General features: G+C 64.2%; 1 protein-coding gene across 1 annotated transcript in view; it reads left to right on the top strand.

Moving 5' to 3' along the window:
• Positions 1 to 7,042: 7,042 nt before the first annotated feature.
• IHH (Indian hedgehog signaling molecule) overlaps positions 7,043 to 20,867 on the top strand; it is a 17,766-nt gene continuing 3,941 nt past the window's right edge. Inside the window, exons 1-2 of the mRNA XM_032791632.2 lie at positions 7,043 to 7,345; positions 18,403 to 18,664. Coding sequence (XP_032647523.1) covers positions 7,043 to 7,345; positions 18,403 to 18,664 — 565 coding nt within the window. The remainder of the gene's footprint in view (positions 7,346 to 18,402; positions 18,665 to 20,867) is intronic.

Genomic DNA, 20,867 nt, shown 5'->3' with positions numbered 1-20,867 from the left:
AAGAGCAGTTCAGGTCCTCTCCTATGAGCAATGGGTGGCTCTGCTACCCCCATCGCTTGTCCTGGTGACCGGGGAGGAGGGTGCAGAGCCCCTGGAGCTGCAGGAGCAGAGGTGGGGCTGCGGGGGGCAGAATGAATTGCTGGGCTGGAGAGAGGCCCATGTGGAGCTCTGCTGTCTGGCAGCCACGAGAGCCTTCGCAGCAGGCCAGGGGCAGCTCGCTCTGCATTCGGGGGTGTTGGCAGCGTTGGGCTGCCCAGCCCGTGCTGGGGGGTGGGCTTCAAACAGCAAAAGGCCCCCAAAACACAGCAGAGACTTGAGCTTTGCCCTCAGCTCTGCCGGTGCCCCACACTCCCGACCTGCAGCCCCCTGCTTTCCCAGCTCTGGGCTCCCCCCTGGCTCTGCCAATGTCCCTCTCTTCGAACCTGCAGCCCCTTGCTAGCCCAGCCCTGCCCCCCCCCAAGCTCTGCCAGTGCCCCTCACTCCCGACCCGCAGCCCCCTGCTATCCACCCTGGGCTCCCCCAGAGCTCTGCCAGTGCCCCTCAGTCCCCAGCTAGCCCAGCCCTTGTGCCAGTCTCAGTGAAATTCTTGTGATATACCCAGGTCGGAACGAGATTCCCAAATTTCCACTGACTGGTGACCTCAGCAGCAGGGGTCTCCCTCACATCTCTCCACCCCAGGCTTTCCTGCTGTCTGTGCAGAATGGCAGGCACCGGGGTGAGAGGCTTGGGGTGTTTGTGCACCACCAGGAGAGTGGGGCAGGTTGGGTGCGGTGGAACGGGGATCCCACAGGGCCCTGCCGGAGCCAGGCTGCTTGCTGCAGCCTGTTAAACAATCCACAGCAGTCCAGCACAAACAAGGGAGCCAAACAAATGGGCAGGGAAATCACCTGTGGGGCAGGGACACCCAGAGCTCAGCTGTGCTTTGCAGTTTGCAGCATGATTCAGCGCTGTGTCTCAGCAGGAATCTCCTGTGGGGAAGAGGGGAGCAGGAGATGGGGGCTTCCACTATCCCCCCCCCCCCCGACATCCAGAGTGAGTGCTGCTCCCAGGAGAAATCCCAGGCCCAGGGGGCCTGTCCCAGCGGGGACCCTGCTGGCCTGGGTCAGTGGCAGGCTTCCAGGGGGTAGGGGTCATGGCCCATAGCTATGGGGCAGCCTGTGCGGCTGGGATCTCTCCCAGGACCCGGCTCAGTTCAGGCTTCCAGTGCAGTTAAAGGCTCAGCCTCCATCATTTGAGTCCACAAATATTAGTTTCTGCAGGGTTTAATGAAGCCGTTATGCAGGGCATGGCCCCGCGCCCCAGCCCGTGGCCTTAACAACTGCTCTGTAGCCTCGATTAAAGGGACCTTTCAGTCGCTTTCAAGTATTTTTAGAAAAGGGGTTGGGGGCGGGGGGGAACCCCAGGCCAGCCAGGAGAGGAAAATCCCGAGCTGGCCTGATACAAAACTAAGGAAATAGCACCACCTAGACTGCAGCTCCCTCCCTGGCTCAGCCGGCGTGTCGCTGGGCCTTCTCTGCTCTGCGCCCCACTCCTGCTCCCGCTCTGCAAGGTCTGGGGCCACAGGGCTCTGGCAGCCCTGGCCGTCCTGGTCCAACCCTGGGGGGTTTCCTGCTCTGCTCAGTGCCAGGTGCCCAAGTACTACTGGGGAGGGTCATGCTATAAATAACGTGATGATCTCAAAGCTCCTTCCCTGGGGTCAGCACCCCCTTGTACAGAGGGGAAACTGAGGCACGGAAAGAGGCAGAACTTGCCCAAAGTCACTCAACAAATCAGCACTGGGAATAGACTCAGGAGTCCTGGTTCCCACCTCTCTGACCCACCAGTGGTTAGGGGAACAGCCCAGGCTCATTGGGGGACATCCCCCCCCCAGAACTTTGCTCCCTCCTGCCCTGTGGGTGACAGCAGGGTCTGCCTGTCCCCCAAGTGCCATCTATGCCCCCACACTTTGAAGTGGGGGGGCTCGTTTTGTGCAGCGCTTTGTGTGCTTCTGCCCTTCTCGCACAGAGCACAGGGATGAATCCAGAGCAGGAGGGGGTATCCCTAGCCTCCAGCCCCACGGGCAAGGGATTCCCCTAGCCTCCTGTGCCCCCCCCCATGTTGGACTGTGGCGTGGTTTGTTTGGTCCAGGTAGTAGAGATAAGCCCCCATGTGTCTAGCGCAGGGGGGTGCGCACATCACCCTCTGCAGGGTGACCAGATGTCCTGGTTTTATAGGGACAGTCACAATTTTGGGGTCTTTTTCTTATATAGCTCCTATTACCCCCCAACTCGTCGTGATTTTTCACATTTGCTGTCTGGTCGCCCTCCCCTCCCCTCCCCTCCCCCAGCCACTCTTTCCTCTCCCCCGCATGGGGGCTGAGGGTGTGAGAGTGGGCAGGCAAAGCAGAGACCCTGCGATGCTGTTGGGAGCGGGGAGAGTCCCCAGTGCCCAGCTCACTGCCCTCCCCCACATCCCCCAGAGAGCGCTGGCCTGGATTCAGTGACAACCCCAGGGGTTCGCATCTGCCCTTCCCCTTCGCCAGGCCCAGCGCCTACAGCCTGGTCTCCGGAGCTGAGTCGGGTCCAGCTCCTAACGCCCGCCCCCCCCCCCCGCCCATGGGGCTTTCACTCAATGATGCCCCCTCCCTGAGGCTGCCCCCTGCCGGCCCATGGGAGGGGGACCCAGTGAGGCACAGGGCAGGGGGGCTGCTGCTCTTCATTAGGCCTGGATTATTAACAAGTGTGATGGATTCACTTTCCCTCCTGCACATGCTCTGGCCCCGGCTGCCTGAGTGCTGGGACTGAGAACAGAGCAGGGCCTGCCGTGCCCCAGAGCTCAGGGCCAGGGCCCTGGTGGGAGGTGACACAGATGGGGGCCTTTCCTGTATGCTTGGGGGTTCCCTGCCCTTTGAGCCGTCCCCTGGCATCCCTGCTGTCTTCATTAGTGATTGTGGGGTGAGGTTTGTTCCTCTGCACCTGCCCCCCTCTGGAGCAGCCTTGCTGTTAGGGGTATTAACAGTAGGGCTTATGGGGGCCCCATTGGGCTGGGCCCTACACAGATCCTGACCGAGATCAGGGCCCCATCGGGCTGGGTGCTGAATCATAGAATACCAGGGTTGGAAGGGATCTCAGGAGGTATTTGGTCCAACCCCTGCTCAAAGCAGGACCAGCCCCCAGGCAATTTTGCCCCAGATCCCTAAATGGCCCCCTCAAGGATTGAACTTGCACCCCTGGGTTTAGCAGGCCAAGGCTCAAACCACTGAGCTATCCCTCCCTGCCAAACAGACCCCAACTGAGATCAAGGTCCCATTGTGCCCAACACTGCCTAGACCCCAACCGAGGTCAGGGCCCCATCGTGCCGGGCACTGCACAGACCCCGACTGAGATCAGGGCCCCGTCGTGCCGGGTGCTGCACAGACCCTGACCGAGATCGGGACCCTGTCATGCCAGGCGTTGCACAGACCCCGACCGAGATCGGGGCCCCGTCAGGCCGGGCGCTACACAGACCCCGACCGAGATCAAGGCCCCGTCGTGCCGGGCGCTGCACAGACCATGACCGAGGTCAGGGCCCCGTCGTGCCGGGCGCTGCACAGACCATGACAGATCAAGGCCCCGTCGTGCCGGGCGCTGCACAGACCCCGACCGAGATCAGGGCCCTGTCATGCTGGGCACTGCACAGACAATGACAGATCAGGGCCCTTGGACCCCCACGTGGTCTCCTCAGTCCCAGCCCAGTGCCTAGCTGCAAGCTGAGCCCCTCAGCCCTCCCTCCCAACTCTGACGGTGTGGGGCGCTCCATGAGATACTGATGGGCTGTGGGGGGTTGAGGGGCCCAGCAAGGCAGGGGCTGTACTCACTCGCTGGTTGGTTGTTAGTGATCCAGACTGTTTGGGAAGCCCGTGGGTGGGGGTGAGCTGCAGCACTCACCCGGACTAATGGTGCTTCGTGGCATCGGATGCCCATGAGTCAGGCAGAGGCCTCCAGGGCTCCCCCTCTCTGGAGCAACCCCAGTGGTAGTTGTGGGATGGAAACAGATCTGTGAGCAAGTGACACACAGTCATGAGTGGAGGGGGATGTACGTGGGTGTTGTGGTGCTGCAGGGTGCGGGGGGAATGTACGTGGGTGTCATGGCACTCAGAGGGGAGCGTCGATGGGCTTTGTGGTGCCTGTGGGTGGTGGGGTGTATGTAGACATTGTGTGTGAGCGGGGTTGGGGGGCGTATGTGGGAGTTGTGGTACCGAGAGTGGGGTCGGGGGGCGTATGTGGGCGTCGTGCCATGAGCGGGGTTGGGGGGCGTACGTGGATGTTGTGGCACTGCAAATGGGGTTGGGGATGTACGTGGGCATCATGGTGCCACAAGCAGGGTGGGGGGGCGTACATGGGCGTTGTGGTGCTGTGAGCAGTGTTGGGGGGTGTTGGTGGGCATTGTGGCACCGCAAGCGGGGTTGGGGGTTGTACCTGGGTGTCATGGCGCTGTGAGCAGGGTTGGGGGGCATATGTGGATGTTGTGGCACCGCAAGTGGGGTTGGGAGGTGTCGTGGTGCCATGGGCGGGGTTGGACATACCTGGGCATCGTGGCACTGCTAGCGGGGTTGGGGGCATACCTGGGTGGGCATTGGGGTTGGCGATGTACCTGGGTGTTGTGGTGCCGTGAGCGGTGTTGGGGGAGTACTTGGGCATCATGGCACAGTGAGCGGGGTTGGGCGATGTACCTGGGCGTCGTGGCGCCGTGAGCGGGGGTGGGGGCATACGTGAGTGTCGTGGTGCCGTGAGGGAGGTTGGTGGACATACCTGGACGTCATGGTGCTGTGAGTGGGATTGATGACATACCTGGGTGTTGTGGCGCTGTGAGCAGGGTTGAAGGGCATACGTGGGCATTGTGGCACCACGAGCAGGGTTGGTGGACGTACCTGGGCATCGTGGCACCGCGAGAGGGGTTGGGGGGCATACCTGGGTGTCGTGGCGCTGTGAGCGGGGTTGGGGGGCGTATCTGGGCATTCTGGGAGTGGGTTATCCACCAGCTGGAGAAGGTGTCTCTGGGCTGGAGGGGAGAGATCACCGCTGATGCTGCAGAAGGCCTGTGCAGAGTGGCCAGGCCGGAACAGTCGAGGGCCGATCTAGACCAATCTCCTGTCCCTGCCCAGTGCCCAGTCCCCAGCCCAGCCCAGCCCTCCCCGCATTGCCCTGCCGCGAAGCCCTGGAGAGGTGGGTGGATTGGGATGAGGCCCCTGTCATGCCCCTTAATGGCCTGGAAAATGCCTCCCAAGCAGCCCACAGCCCTCCCCTCTGTCTGTGCCAAGCTCCCAGGAGCCCATCCCTGAGGGGTCCCTGCCAGGGAGATGCAGGGGGCTAACTGGGGAGCTGAGGGGTGTCACCTGGCACTTTCCTGTATGGCACTGTGGGGGGGCAGCATTCGCCCCTTGTCTGGCAGGGCTCATGGTGGCCATGGTGTGTTGGTTAATAAGCGGCTGCTGATTCTTGGTGCACAGCTGGCGGCCCTGGTCCTGCTTCCCCGAGGGGACGGGCACCAGAGAGTGGGAAGGAGCAGCCTTGGGAGCTGGCAGTGCCAGCACCTCTGGAAATCCGGCCCCAGGCCTCTCAAGCTGGGCGTCTCAACTCAGTGGGTGATTCTGGCTGCGTCCATGGGCTTGAGGTCCCCAGAATGAGCCCCACTGGCTGCTCCCCTGCAGCATGGTGCCCCCAGGGCCAGCGTGGCACCCCTCTCGGCCTGGCAGGCCACTCCTCTGCCCTCTGGGACCTGCCCCACCTAGCCAGACCACTCCTGGAAGGGCTGTGGCGCTGGGCAGAGGACGCCCAAAGGAGTTGGCCCACCTGGGGAGATGAAGCTGGCTGTGGGGAGAGGGGCCAGGTGCCCTCCCCAGTGCAGAGCCGGGGGCTGGCCCCTGGCCTGGGTAGTGAAATCAGGGTGTTGTGTTTACTTTCCCCTATTGGCAGCTGGAAGGGGAAGCCCATCCCAGCCCCGCATTGTTGTCTCAGTGAGTTAATCAGATCCCATAATCCTGTTGTGGAAATATTGGGCCTCCCTCCAAACAATAGAGACCGAGAATATTGTGGTTAAATTTCAACCAGCTGCCTCCCTGCTCTGTTTGATCCCCCCGGCGCGCTGGGGCACCTGGTATCAGCCCTGAATCGGGGGAGCAGGACTGGAGGTGGCATCTTCGCCTGTCCTGCCCAGGGACCCCGAGCGACTGAGCAAATCGAGCCCAGGAGTGGGGGGCACCTGCTCGGGCTGCAGGGTTCCTGGGCGGTGGGCACCCGCTATGACGGGCTCAGGGCCCCTCCACGTGTGTTTTGTTGACACCTGTCGAAGTCGCCCGGGTGGGCTGGGAGCTGGGGCCCCCAGAGCAGGGCTGGGTCCCGGCAGGAGGGAGACCTGTGGCTTCGCTCTCGTTGGCGAAGTGGGGGCAGCTGCCTACCGGGGCTCGCCCTCAGGGGCGGGTGGAGCGGGACGCCTCCCCGGCCGGTGGGGTGGGCTTCGGCCAGTGGCGCTCCTGGCGGGGGGAGGAGGCTGCCGGCGGCCCATGGCAGGTTCCGCGGGAGGCGGAGGGAGGGAGCTGGGAGGCTGGGACATGGGCAGGGTGCGGTCCTGGCGGTTCCCGATCCCGGATCTCTTCAATTTCCCCTCTCACTCGTGCCCTGGGAGTGGAGGCAGCAGCGGCTCCGGCTCCGGCTCCAGCCCCTGCAGCCACCGCCGCCCTGACCACCAGAGCGCAAACCGCGGGGACTCCGGGCAGCCGGGCCCCGGCCCCGCAGCAGCCGCCCCGCTGCCAAAACAAACTGCCCTTCGCTATTTATTGGAGGCGGCCGGGCAGGAGAGCTCAGAGCAGGCGGCCAGCCCTCGGCGCCGGCCAGCAGCAGCGGGGCGCACGGCAGCACCTGCCCGGCACACGGCCACATTTACGCACTGTATGGCGACCCCCCTGGGGCACGGCGAACACCCCGGCCGAGCCTGAGGGGCTCCCGGGCTGAGGACCCCCCTGTCGCCCGCCTCCCAGCCCCGGCGGAGCAGCCCAGCGTCCCCGCTGCCCCCGGGCTTCCCTGCCATGAAGCTGGCCCGGCTGCTGTTGCTGCTGAGCGGGTGCGCGCTGCTGCTGGCCCCGGCGGTGCGGGGGTGCGGGCCGGGCCGGGTGGTGGGCAGCCGGCGGCGGCCCCCCAGGAAGCTCATCCCGCTGGCTTACAAACAGTTCAGCCCCAACGTGCCGGAGAAAACCCTGGGCGCCAGCGGCAGGTACGAGGGCAAGATCGCCCGGAACTCGGAGCGCTTTAAGGAGCTGACCCCCAACTACAACCCCGACATCATCTTCAAGGACGAGGAGAACACCGGAGCCGACCGCCTCATGACCCAGGTACGGACCGGGCCATGCCGGGCTCCTGGGCCCTCTGTGTCCCGCAGCCGTTCTCTGGGGGAGCTCTGCTCTCCCTTCCCCTGGGGCCAGCCATGCCGGGCTCCGGGGGACGTTCCATCCCGCCCGGCGGGGCGCGGGGCTGTCCGGGGGCCCGGGCTCAGATGCTGGGAGGGAGGGAGGCCGGGAAGTGCCCCGCGGTGCGAGGTAGAGCAATGGCCCGAGCAGATGCTTCCTCCCCGGATAGCTGCCCTCTGCGGTGACCCTCGGCTGCCTGCACCTGTCCTCCCGCGGGGCCCCTCTCCAGCCGGATCCCCAGTGCGCGGCGGGGGTCTCCTCTGTTCTCCCGGGCCCGGCTGCCCTTCTTCCACCGAACTCGGGGACCTTCCCCTGCAGTGACCGGCGGCGCGGGGCGGCAGCGCTGCCGCGGGCCCCCAAGCTCTGGCTGCGGAGAGGAGCTGCGGGGATCAGGGCGCGCAGCGCGGCTCGCCCGGTCACCTGCCGGGCAGCGTGCGCTCCGGGTCTCCGACTGCGGCCCCGCGCCCGCCAGCACCAGACCGAGGCGCAGGAGATGACGAGTTCACAGCCGGCCTCCAGCAGCCACAAGATGCTTTGAGTTACCAGGGGCTTCCTGGGCGCAAGCTGCTGCCGCAGCCCGCCAGGAGGGAGTCAGGGAGATGCTGTGGAGAAACCAGAGCGCTGGAGGGAGCGGAAGGGGCTGGGCAGTGGCACCCCTTGCCCGCCCGAGGAGGCCCCCAGCTGGGCAGTCCCTTGGCACTGACGGGTTAGGGTTCCATGTCTGAAATCTCCAGTGTCCCGGGGACCCAATGCTGGCGGGGGGGGGGGCACGGGAGGGTGCCTGGGACCCACCGCTGGGGGGGACAGCAGAGGGTGTCTGAGACTCAGTGCTGCAGTGTGTGTGGGGTGTGTGCCTGGGACCCAATGCTGGGGGGGGGCAGTGGAGGGTGTCTGGGACCCAGTGCCAGCAGGGACAGAGCTGCTGGGGGGTTGTGGTGCTGTTCCAGAGCAGCATAGAGCCGAGCTGTAGAGCGACCAGGAAAGGGGGGCGGCTGGCGTGACCCTTGATTGCTCAATGGCTGGGTCCTCTGTCCCCTCGGCTGGGCTCTGAGACCACAGCCAGGTCCCTGCCGGCACTGCCTGCGGGGGACGGGCGGAGGAGGTGGCTGCGTGGGCTCCGTAGAGCTCCAGCAACCCTTGTTGGCGTGAGTGACTTTGGCCCACGGGGAGCAGAGCAGGCAGCTGGCAGCTTCCCACAAAGGCTCCGGGCACATATGGGTGCTTGTCTCGGCCGGGCAGGCCCCTGCACTCGGGCCTGAGAATGAGGTGAAGAGGGGAGGGCTCAGGTGTGATCATTGTGGGCAGGACACAGTGCGCCGCACCCTCCATCCAGCCTCTGTCCATAGGCTGAGAGCCTGGGATGGCAGCAGAGGTGGGGGCTGTGGCCTTGCAGGGCTCCATCAGCATCACAGATGGGCATTGCCCAGGGCAGCAAAGCAGAACTTAGCCCTCTCCATTGGGGAGGTGATTAATGTACCCAGAGCCCTGGGTAGAGCGGCCTAGCAGGGACAGGCTTCACTCAGAGCAGGCAGCTTGGTATGCAGCATTGTCCAAGCCCCTTCACCCTCTCTGTGCCTCAGTTTCCCATGCCTCTGGGAGCTGGGGGAGCGGTTGGTTGCTGTCTGGGGTGGAGTGTTTGGAAGTTACTGACCCTAGCCGGGTGAGGCCTTGTCTAACATAGGGGACAATGGCCTGTCATAAATTCCACCTGGAAGCCAGCAGGGCGGCCTGGGCCCAGGGAGGGTGGCTCTGGGACGAAGGTTACCCTGCATTTTGGTGTGGGCAAGGAGAATGCCTGCGGCTTTCAGGAATGCAGATAAGGAGCCTGGTCCCAGCAGTCTGCACAGCTTTACAGCCCAGGTGAATTTCTCTGGGTGCCAGGGCTGGAGACAGGCGCTGGCCACCCTGGGCCCATGGATTCCTGGCTGGCGGGGGAATGACTAGCGGGCCCTGGGCTGAGCACAGGAGGCTGGGAAACCAGAGGGTCAGTGGACTCCGGCCTTGGTGTGTGTGAGGACACGAGAACTCCAGGAAGTGAATGTAGGGCAGTGTGACATCAATGGCGGCTGGATCCCTGGATAGGTGCTGCCCGGGACAGCCCCCTGCACTCCATGCTGCTCCTGCCTGACCTGCTTGGACCTCCCTGCTGAGGCTGCCAGCCGGGTCAGTTAGTGCCAGCTGGAGGGTGGGCTGGGAGCCCAAAGCACTTCACAGCTAGCACTGACTGTCACATGGGTCACCAATGCCAGCTGCTGGATCACAGCCAGCACCCCCTGGAGGGGAAAGGCCCTGAGCCCCATTTTCCACCCCCCTAAGCCAGCCAGTCCCCAGCCTGGGGCCTGATTAGAGTCTGGGGCCCCTGGAGGGGAAAGGCCCTGTGTCCTATTCCCTGCCTTCCTGAGCCAGCCGGTCCCCTGCCCTGGGGCTGGATCAGAGCCGGCGCCCCCTAGAGGGGACAGGCCCCATGTCCCAACTGTGAGCCCTATTTCTGTCTGTGTTGCTGCATCAGGCAGGACAGATCCGGTCTCAGGTAATCCCAGTGTTACACTCTCTTCTCGCCATGTGCACAGTGGCTAGCCCAGTGGGGCCCCGACCGGAGCCTCTCAGCACCCCACAGCCCAGACATTACACCTGAAAGTGCCCTGCTGACTCGGGGGCTGAGTCCTCGCTGGCCTGGCCCTGGTGGGAGCCTGGTGGCCAAGATATAGGGACACCTGGCTGGGGGCGCAGGGGGCTGCCAGCCAATGGCACCAGGACTCCCAGCACCCTCAGGGCAAACTTCCCCAGCCTTCCCAGTGCCCCCTGGGGGGATGGTGAAGGGAGAGATGCCCCCAGGGCCCCAGGCGGCTCGAGGTGCAGGTTCCATGTTGCCAGGACGGCTGGGGGAGGGGACGGGACCCACTTCCATGCAACCCCTCTCCCTCGCCTCACTGGCTTTTACTGCTGTTGACTCACCTCAGAACTTGTTTTCCCCAAGTCCAAGGGTCTGGGCGTCCGGGTGGTGCTGGGAGATGCTGGCCGGGGGGGCCAGGGCTGCTCCCCGCCTCCCCTTATCGGTTCATCTGCCTCAAGAATCTGCGTCTGTTTGCTCTGCGCTGGGCCCGCTGGCAGGCACTGAGAGAAGGCCCCACCTTTCCTCTCCCACGGAGCTGGCCCCTCTCCACCCTTGCTGGGCAGAGGAATGTCTCAGGTGCCCCCCCATGGTGCCCTACAGCCCAGCCCCATTGCCCAGCCCCATTGGCCTGCAGACGCAGCGTGCTGCCCCCTCCTGGGTGGCTCCTTACCCCCCTGCACCATGGGGCTGGCAGTGCCTGGGAAGGCTGCCCTGCTGAGGAAATGCCACTGACACCTCCCCCCCAACATGGGCATGCCAGGGCCTTGGTCCCCATTCAGGGTGGGGCTGCTGGCTGTTCTCCCTGTGTGTGTGTGGAGGGGGGGGCCTCAGCCTGGCCCTGCCATCTTGGGGCTTTCCCTGGGAGCTGGTCCCACCTGGGCTTGCTTGTGAGTGACTGTTGGGAGCTCAAGGTGCCAGGCAGGCACAGCATATGTGCCCAGTGCCAAGCACCCTGCCATCAGGAGCACCCTAGGGGAGGGGTGCTCCCTCTCCAAGGCTGTGTTCAGCCCTCAGCCTCTGCTGGGGCCGCCAAGCTTGGCACAGAACTAAGCTGGGAGCCCCGAGCAGCTGGGCACGACCACTGGTCAGTGCTGGCTCCTCGCCCTGGGGAGCTGGTCTGTCATAGTGAGTGAGCCTGCTTACCTGTCCTGTGGGCTGAGGTCTCTCCGGGCATCTCCAAGCTGTGATCTCCCTCCAGCTCCCCCTCTGGCTCTCCAAGGTCCCAAGCCACAAAGGCTGCAAACCTGAGACAGGGCATTGGCTGCCACTCCTGCCTGAGAGCAGCTGGTGTGTGAAGGGCACCAGCTCCTCTGAGAGCCCCGGGCACCCGCCTAGGCCAGCAGCCTGTCTCCAGCCGATGGTTCAGGGCACCGCCTGTAATGTCCCTGGCTGGAGACTGGATCCACCCTGTCGCTCGTGTCCTTAGCTGGCAGAGTTACTCCTGCGCTGCACAGCCATGCCATTGCCCACTCCGGCTCCTTGTGGCAGAGAGTTCCACAGGCCAGCTGGGCACTGTGTAAAGAGGTTCTGACTCCCTGCCAATGATTTCCTTGGGTGGCTGCTCATGGCACTGGGCAAACTGAGCCCAGGATGGGTTCTTGCTGTGCCCTTCCCAGCCCTCACCATGCCAGGCAGTGATGCAAGCACCTGGCAGCCCTGCTCCAGTCAGGGGCAGGGTCTGAGCCTGTCTCTGTGCCTAACTTTGTGTGCCAGTCTCTGGGATCTCTCTACCCGTCGTGATCTGAGTGCGTGGCTGCCACCTGTCGCCATGGTGATGGCCTGAGTTGGGGTGTGTGTATGGGGGCAGCTCTGCTCCCACTGAAGACTTAGCACTGGGCCAGGGCAGATCCCACTCTACATATAGCCGTGTGGACGCTGACCAGGCTGTGGGATGCCCACTGGCATGGAGGGATTTCTGTCTCCCCACCTCTTCGGCACCTTTTCCCCTCCCCACGACCTGTGCTGCCCTGACCATGCCCTGATTTCTGAGCTTGAGGCAGCAGCGTGGCTACTGCCTGGGCTGGGGCATGAGCCCCTGCACCATGCCCTGGGGATTGTCACCGGGTCAGGTCTGGCCCCCAATTCCTGTCGGCTGCAGCAATCTCACTTTGTGCTCAATGTCCCCGTGCCGGGTCCTCGATACAGCCCTCCGGTGGGCCGGCCCAGGCAGCCCGGGACCATCCTGTGCCCATGGGGGGGCTGCGATCTGTGCCCCGTCCCCAGGCATTCGGTGGTGCGGACTCTCTGGCACTGCAGTGACACCTGCTGGCCAGAGCTGGCACTGGCAGAGCAGCACTTTGCTCCAGGCACAGGGACCTTCACCCTCCCCGCTGCCCCCTGCATGCCCCCTCCCTGGTGTGTGCCCACGCAGCAGGGCCTGGGTGGCCGGAGTGGGATAGGTTTGCTCCCTGGCCAGCAGCCAGGGTCTGAGCCCCCTTCCCCTGACTCCTGCCCTGTGCAGCAATGTCCCCTTCACCTGGGACAGTGCGCTCCATGGATGGGGAATTGTCATGCAGGAGGCACGCCTGGGGCTGGGCAGTGGGGCTGGGGGATTCCAGGTGATGCTAAACGGTGAGAAGCTGAGAATCCCAGCGAGGACCCAGCGTCTTTCTGCCCATGCAGCATGTAGCACAGGGGGCCTGGCCCAGAACTCGCCTCCTCGGAGGGAGGGTCTTACGCCGTCAGGAGGGATTGAGCCAGGAGAAGCGGGACATAACCTGATGGCCAGATCTGCCCCGGGAGGAAGGGCTGAGAGGGGGCGAGGAACAGGCCAGGAGCTTGCTGGGGATCTGTAAGCACAGGGGGCGGCTTTAATCCGCTGCGGGAATCGACTGCTGGGAAGAGGCTAACATGCCGTGTCTGCGTGTGCCGGCGTGTGTGCAGGCCCGGTGGGGCCATATGGGGCTTTGCTGGGCCCCACCCATTCCCATTGCACAGACGTTTATGGGCCCAGCCCCTGCTACAATTGTTCCCCACTTTTCCTCTTGTCTGTCCCGTGTCTGTGTGTGTCTGTCCATCCTAGAGGAGCTGCTCCAAGGATGGGCTGGGAAGGAGGAAAGGAACAGCTGGGCTGGGGGCTATGTGCGGACTGAGCTCTGGGGCTCCATGCTGGGGGGATAGTAGGGGGTGACCAGGGTCTGGGGGGGCATCCTGGCTGGATGCTGTTGTCTGGCTAGGGAAGGGGTTGGGGCGAGCCCAGTTACAGTGCGTGATGCTCTAGGCTCCAGGGAGGCAGCCCGGCCTGGTGCTGGGATTAGGGCCCCCCCGCATGAGCACCCCCTGCCCGGGAAGATCTTGGTGCAGCCGGGGCAGGGCGGGGAGCAGGGCTGCTGTGGGTCCATGTGGCAGAACAGCCTCCCCCTCCTGCCGGCTGCTGTGAGCTGGAGTCAAACCAGTGCCTGGGGTCTGGCCCCATCCCTGCCTGGCTGCAGAGCTGAGGGGGCCCAGTGCCAGCCTCCTCCCCCACCCCTGGCCAGGAGCGGTGTCTCTGGGGGTGGCTGGGCTGGATGGCCAGGAGGCTGACGGGGGTGCGGTGGTCCTGTTCCCAGGCTGGCTGGTGCCACTCACGCTGTGGTGCCATGTGCCTGGGTGGCATTGGGTAAGTGGTTCATGGGGACAAAGCTTCCCCCCCCCCCCCCATGAATTGTGTTTGTCAAATTCCTTCCCTGTCTTATCTCCGGCTGGCCCAGACACCGAGCCTGCACCTGGCTGGGGGAGGGGGGAGGGCTGAGAGGAACCTCTCTGGGGCAAAGGCCCCCTTCCCCCACCCCCTCCCTCTGCANCGGAGGCACATGTGGGCATGTTGTACACACACAGAACCACACAGGTATATTACACACGTGGGCACACACAGGTATGTTACACACACACACACACACACACACACACACACACACAGAGGGATGTTATGGGGGCCGTTTTGTTGATGTACGTGACTCTGCAGTAAAATCAGAGCCGTGTCTCCTGCCGTGTTTGACCTCTTACCCCCATGCAGCTCCCCCTTGTTGCCAAGTGTTTTGCATGGGTCCCTGGGTCCCATACACGCCCCTCCCAACATGTGGTGTGTCTCAGCCTGTGCCCCCACAACAGTGACATGGGTGAAACCAGGAAATCCCTGCACTCTTGAATGATCACACAGGAAAATGATCAAAGACAAAAACACCCCATCACCTGCGGGGGAACACCACCACGATCACCCCATGTCTGCCCCCCTCTCCGTCTGGTCCTCAGAGGGAACCTGCACAACACTTTGAAAAGACAGAGCCGGTGAGCTTCAGTTCATCACTCTGCTAGACTCTAAAAATCCTGGTCTGAGCAGAGACCCTGGATTTATGCTCATTACAACATCTGCCACCCAGTAGTCCCCCATTTTTGACTGCACAGCTCTTAACCCCCTTGAATGGTTTCAGGGTGGTAGCCATGTTAGTCAATGAGGAGTCCTTGGGGCTCCTTAGAGACTAGCACAGTTATCTGGGCCGAAGCTTTGGTGGGCTAGAGCCCACTTCCTCGGATGCCTGGAGTGGAGCGCACAGTAGGGAAGGACAGACACAGCACATGGAAAGATGGGGGTTGCTGTACCGGGGTGGGGGTCAGTGCTAACGAGACAATTCAGTTCAGGTGGCAGTGGGCTGTTCTCAACAAATGGAGCAAACATCACTTCTGCAGTGGTAACAAGGCCCATGTAACCAGGTTGGCCCATTTCCAGCTGACAAGAAGGGGTGAGTAACCGGGGGAGGATGTTAGTTTTTGTAGGACCCTAGACCTGTGGCTGGGGAGCCCCCACCTCTACTTCCCATCACCGTGCTGACCCTGTCTGCCCCTCCAGCAAACTCCCATCTCAGCCCAAGGGCGGTGTCATGGGAGGAGTAGGGCCGGGGGTGCCTGGGAGAGCCCCAGGGGGAGAACCCAGTGACAGGCTCTGAATGCTCAGCCTGAGACACCAGCTGGAGCCCGGGGTGCTGCCCTATCCAACCTTTCCCTGCACTGGGTTTGGATCTTCCCGAGCTCACAACTAACCTGAGTGTTGAAGCCTCAGCTGCAGTCCTGGGGGCCAGCTTGGAACATCTCAGTTATCATCATGTGGCTATTCATCACCACCCATCTTCCTGCTCTGGGGGAGCCCAGGGCTGGGCTAACAGGGGCGTTGGGTCGGGAGTGAGGGGCACCGGCAGAGCTGGGGACAGGGGGAGCCCAGGGCTGGGAGCAGGAGCTGCGGGTCGGGAGTGAGGGGCACCGGCAGAGCTGCGGTGGAGGATGGTGGTGTGGGCCTGGTTTGGTTGCGATCCCGAAGCTCAGATTTCTGGACTGAGGGCTGCGGTGCGGTTGTGTGTGTCAGTTTCTTTGATCTCCCTGCCCTCCCCATCCCCGTGGCCCTTGGGGGCTGCCTGGGGTCCGGCGAGTTGGGGGTTTCTCATGCAGCTGATCCTGGCCCCAGCAGTTCAGGGATGACAGATCAAGCTCCCCCGGCCCCAGGTCACCGAGTTAGAATGAGCCCCGGCCCAGCCACCTCCCAGTTCATGTCCATGTCTCCAAACCCTTCCTTACACTGATCCCTGTTCCAGGTGGGAGCCCGGGGCTGCAGGTGCCTGGGGGAGGGGAAGGCAATGGGGGAGAGGGTACAGAGAGCTCGGACACAGGGCTATGGGCTGGCACCATATCACACAAGGCTGTAGAGCCATCAGGAGCAGGAGAGCCCCCCCCGGCTGGGTTGGGGGCTGCCCAACCATTTCCCTGGGGGCCGGGGGCTGGAGGAGGGCCTGTCCCGGGGGAGGGAGGGAGGGGCCACCCTTGAGGTCTATGGTGCCCATATTTGGGATGGTTTTTTGCTAGGGGCTCTGATCAGACTGGGGGACTCCCTCAGACCTTAGCCAAGAGTGCAGCCCCATCCCCGTCCTCCTGGGGGCGCCCTTCCCCAGCGCTGCAAGGAGGCCAGCTGGAGCGGTGCAGGGCACCTGGCCTGGGGAGGAGCGAATCCCCCTGGGCTACTGAGGGAGCCGCTGGGGAGTGTCTCTGGGGCAGTGAGAGTGAGAACCGCCCCCCACGGGGGCTGGGAGGGGGCTCTGAGTCTAAGCCCCCAGGCTAGCAGTGACAGAAGAGTGCTGCCAGCAGGTAGCTGCCTGGAGGTTGTGGTCAGGGTCTGCCAGGTCGCAGCCCAGTGCCCACCTCGCCAAACCCATGGGCACCAGCCGGCCCCCTCACTGCCAGGCCCAGCAGAGGGCTGCCCAGACCACCAGGCTCCCACGGGGCGGGTGCGAGGGGGACGTGAGTGCAAGGCTCAGCGACTAGGTCCTGCCGACTCCGTCATGCCATGTGTGGGCAAGATGTCGGGCCAGACTCAGCCACTGCTGGTGCCATGGCCCTGGCAATCGGGGACGGGGTCTGCCAGCCTCGCCCCGCGGGGAGGGGAAGTGATTGTCAGGGGTGTGGTGCGAACGTGGCATCCACGGCAGTGCGGGTTGTGCCCAGAGGCTGTGGGGCTGCTGCAGGGCACGTGGTAGCAGCTCAGGGTACTGTGATGGCATTGGCTTGGCCCATGTGTGGGGAGTGACGGGGAGGGGCGGGGAAGGCGTCTCCACAGGCAAAGTACCAGCCAGGACCCAGACACAAAGCGGGGGATTAAAGAGTCAGTTTATATCGGGACAAAGGCTACCAGCGGCCACGGGCGGCTTGTAGAGGCAGCAGTGATCTGTGAAGGGGGACGGATGTGGATGGTTACGCCAGGAGATTTAGGGTAACGTGAGGCACTTCAGGGATCCCCAATGAAGTTGTTAGGATGGGGCAGCCGGCGGCAGGTGAAATGCAGTCCCGTGTACTCTGAGGTGGGTGTAAAGGAGCCTGAACTCCCTGGATCCGCTGGGGAAGACCCGCATCCAGTCACTGTGTGCGGCACTGCTCCCCCGTCTCCCCTGGGGCATCGCACAGCTGCAGGGGTTTCGGGAGGGTGACGAGAACCTCCTGTGATGAGGGATTGAACAAACGGAGCTTGTTCCCACAGGGAGGAGCGGAGGAGAGGGGCCATGATAGTACTGGCTGGGCGAGACGGGAGCTCAGCACTTCAGTTCTCCCCGTCTCAGCCTTCTTCTTGTGGCAGAACTGTTCTTGTGGTGCCTGCTGTTCTCCCCAAAACAAGGCGCACTTGGATTACACCAAAAAGTGGGGAAGGCAGAATCAGTACACGAGGAAATCGTTTGTTCACACATCTCATTATCCTGTGGAACTCACTGCCACAGGAAGTCACTGGGGCCAAGAACTTGTCAAGCTCCATAAAAGGGACATTTCTGCAGCTACAGGACTCCCCAGAGTCATTTAAATAAATTCTGGCAGGGCTGTTGCCCCTCCTGCTTCGGGGCTTGACCCAGTCTGTGGGGGAGGCAGATTATCTCCATCTGCTCCTGCAGGGCTCCGACACCTTCCGCTGCAGCGTCTGTGCTAGGCACTGGCAGAGACAGGCGGATCTGGGCTCTGATCCCATCTGGCAAGGCCTGTGTCCCTCTGCCCCAGTGGAGCAAGCGGCTGCCTCTGGGGAGTGGCGTGTCTGCGTCCCGTGGGAGCTCTGGCCAGTCGCTGCTGGCTGCAGAGCAGGGGCTGTGATGGGGAAGGGGCTGGACTTACAGGTGGGGGGCTAGCTTGGGGTACGCTGTGCGGGGCATGGCGGATCCCCACACACACAGCAGGGGGCAGCAGAGGCTGGCTTTGCAGTATGGGGCAGAGGGAGGGGGAACCCCGTGGCAGGGGTCAGGTCCTGCTGCCCCATGTACAGCCTCTTTGGCTCCCAGCAATGTCCTGGGGGTTCAGGGTAACAGGCTGATAAACTCCCCCATTCTGTCCTGACCCCCCATTCTGCCTGCCTCCCCATTCTGTCCTGACTCCCCCATTCTGCCCTGCCCCCCTGCTCTGTCCTGACCCCTCCATTCTGCCTGCCCCCCCATTCTCTCCTGACTCCCCCATTCTGCCCTGCTCCCCTGCTGTGTCCTGACTCCTCCATTCTGCCTGCCCCACCATTCTGCCCCGACCACCTCTGACCTCAGCTACAGTTGCACTCCACCCCCTGCTCTGCCCTAGCCCAGATCTGCCCTCACCCCTGCTCTGTCCTGTCCCCCCATTCTGTCCTGCCTCCCCATTCTGCCTGCCCCCTCATTCTGTCCTGTTCCCCCCATTCTGCCCTGTCCCCCTGCTCTGTCCCGACTCCTCCATTCTGCCTGACCCCCTATTCTGTCCAGCCCCCCTGCTGTGTCCTGCCCCCCTATTCTGTCCTGACCCCCCCATTCTGCCCTGGCCCCCTGCTCTGTCCTGCCCCCCCCCGCTCTGTCCTGACCCCCACTTTGTGCTGCCCCCCCGGCTTTGCACTAATGCTGCCCCTTGCCCTCAGCGCTGCAAGGACCGCCTGAACTCCCTGGCCATCTCGGTGATGAACCAGTGGCCGGGCGTGAAGCTGCGGGTGACAGAGGGCTGGGATGAGGATGGACACCACTCGGAGGAGTCGCTGCACTACGAGGGCCGAGCCGTGGACATCACCACCTCCGACCGGGACCGCAACAAGTACGGCCTGCTGGCCCGTCTGGCCGTGGAGGCTGGCTTCGACTGGGTCTATTATGAGTCCAAGGCCCACATCCACTGCTCGGTCAAGTCAGGTAGGGCCGGGGGCCAGGCCGGGCCGGGGCGCTGCTCACGGGGATGTGGCCATGGTACCCCAGAGCAGGGACCCAGGGGCGACTGCTCGGCTGGCACCACCCAGGGGCTGGCACCACAGGCCCAACTACCCTGAACCCCCTGGTCCCTTCCTCGCCCACCCCCCACTCCATGGGCACCCATCCCACCCTGCACTCACCCACTCCATCCATAGCTTCCCAACAGCCCTGCCCCTGCCAAACTCCCCCCAGCTGTCCCATCACTCTGCCTGCCCTGCATCCCACTCCCCCCGGGCTATGCTACCCAGCGTACCCTCGCCCTGGGCTCCAACCCCCTTTAGTCCCCCTCGCCCCATCCCATCCCCACCTGAACCCCCCAACCCATCCAGCGCCGTCTCCCTCACACATATTCCACCCCAGGCTCTGCCCCCTCCCCCGTCCCTCCTTCCTCTGCCCAAACATCAGAGCCACAAAGCAACTCACCTGCCCACCCCGTTTGAGTCTCCCCCATTCCATCTCTCCTGCTCTCCCCGCACTCTGGGCAGGGAAGACAGCGGCTCCCTGGCCGTGGGGAGATGGGAGGCAGGGGCTGGTTGCTCTGGGGTGATAATGAACAGCTTGGGTTAGAGCTCAGACATGGCATCTCGAAACATTCCAGTTTGGTAATGTCTGCTCAGGAGGGAAACTGGGCTGGGCTAGCAGGGGGCTGCAAGTCGGGAATGAGGGGCACCGGTAGGGTGAGGGTGGGGGAAGCCCAGGGCTGGGCTAGCAGGGGCTGCGGGTCGGGAGTGAGGGGCCCTGGCAGAGCTCTGGGGGAGCCCAGGGCTGGGCTAGCAGGGGCTGCGGGTCGGGAGTGAGGGGCACCGGCAGGGTTTAGGGGAGCCCAGAGCAGGGCTAGAGAGGGGCTGAGGGTCGGGAGTGAGGGGCACTGGCAGGGTTGGGGGGAGCCCAGGGCTGGGCTAGCAGGGGCTGCGGGTCGGGAGTGAGGGGCACCAGCAGGGCGGGGGGGAACCCAGGGCTGGGCTAGCAGGGGCTGCGGGTCGGGAATGAGGGCCACCGGTAGAGTGGGGGTGGGGGTGGGGGGATCCCAGGGCTGGGCTAGCAGGGGCTGCGGGTCGGGAGTGAGGGGGACCGGCAGGGCGTGGGGAGCCCAGGGCAAGAGAGGGGCTGCGGGTCGGGAGTGAGGGGCACTGGTTGGGCTGTGTTTGGGATTGAGGCGTCATCACCTGCTTTGCCTGTAGCCGTTGCCTTGGGGCGCGGCTGCCACCCTTGCGCTGCCTGGCCCTGGGACCCGCACGGCGGCTGGGACAGGCCCTGCCATCGGTGCCCAGGGAGAAGTGGCCCTGCGGGCAGTGACGGGTCTGTGGTGCACGGGGCGCAGTTCAGTTTTCCCCCAGCAGAGGGCAGTGAGCCCCCCATCCCCCCAGGGGTGCCCCAGAGCGCAGGCGGGTTGGCCGCGGTGCTCCGGGCCGGGCCGAGCGGGCATTGGCCGTGGCCTCTTCTCGCTGTGCTTTGCCCAGGAGTGTGACGGGGGCGCCCGGGGCTCAACCAGCCTGGGGCTCTGGCTGCTGGCCCCCCCCCCCCCCCAGCCTGACGCCTTAGCCTGGATCCATCAGCCTCACGTGCTCGGACACAGCCGGGCCCCGTGCTGCTGGTGGCCCCAGCCCGGGCAGGATGGGCGCCCCCGGGCCCCCCTGGAGCGAGGCCAGAGAGGGGCAGGGCCCCCGGACAATGGCGGGACCTGGCACCTGGGCACCGAGTGCGGCTGGCCAGGGAGCTCCAGCATGCGGCTGGGTCCTGCGGGCTCCAGGCCCCCTGCCATGATCTTTGGGGATCCCCCCCCGTGGCTAAGACCGGGCGCAGGCTGCGGGGGCCTGCTCCCCATCCTCAGTGCCGCAAGTCGGTTCCATCCCCCCGGCCTGCCCCGAACACCCCCCATCACCTCCCCTCTGCCCTGCCCCGAACGCCCACCCCCGACACCACCACACCGGTTCCATCCCCTCCGCCTGCCTGAATGCCCACCCCCGACACCCCCACACTGGTTCCATCACCCCCACCTGCCCGAACACCCACCCTCAACGCCCCCACACCGGTTCCATCACCCCTACCTGCCTGAACACCCACCCTCAATGCCCCCACACCGGTTCCATCACCCGCACCTGCCTGAACACCCACCCTCAATGCCCCCACACCGGTTCCATCACCC

The sequence above is a fragment of the Chelonoidis abingdonii genome, chromosome 10 (assembly GCF_003597395.2).
Source record: "Chelonoidis abingdonii isolate Lonesome George chromosome 10, CheloAbing_2.0, whole genome shotgun sequence".
Classification (NCBI taxonomy): domain Eukaryota; kingdom Metazoa; phylum Chordata; order Testudines; family Testudinidae; genus Chelonoidis; species Chelonoidis abingdonii.
The sequence above is the reverse complement of the archived record's forward strand: the minus strand, read 5'-3'. Positions and strand labels throughout refer to the sequence as shown.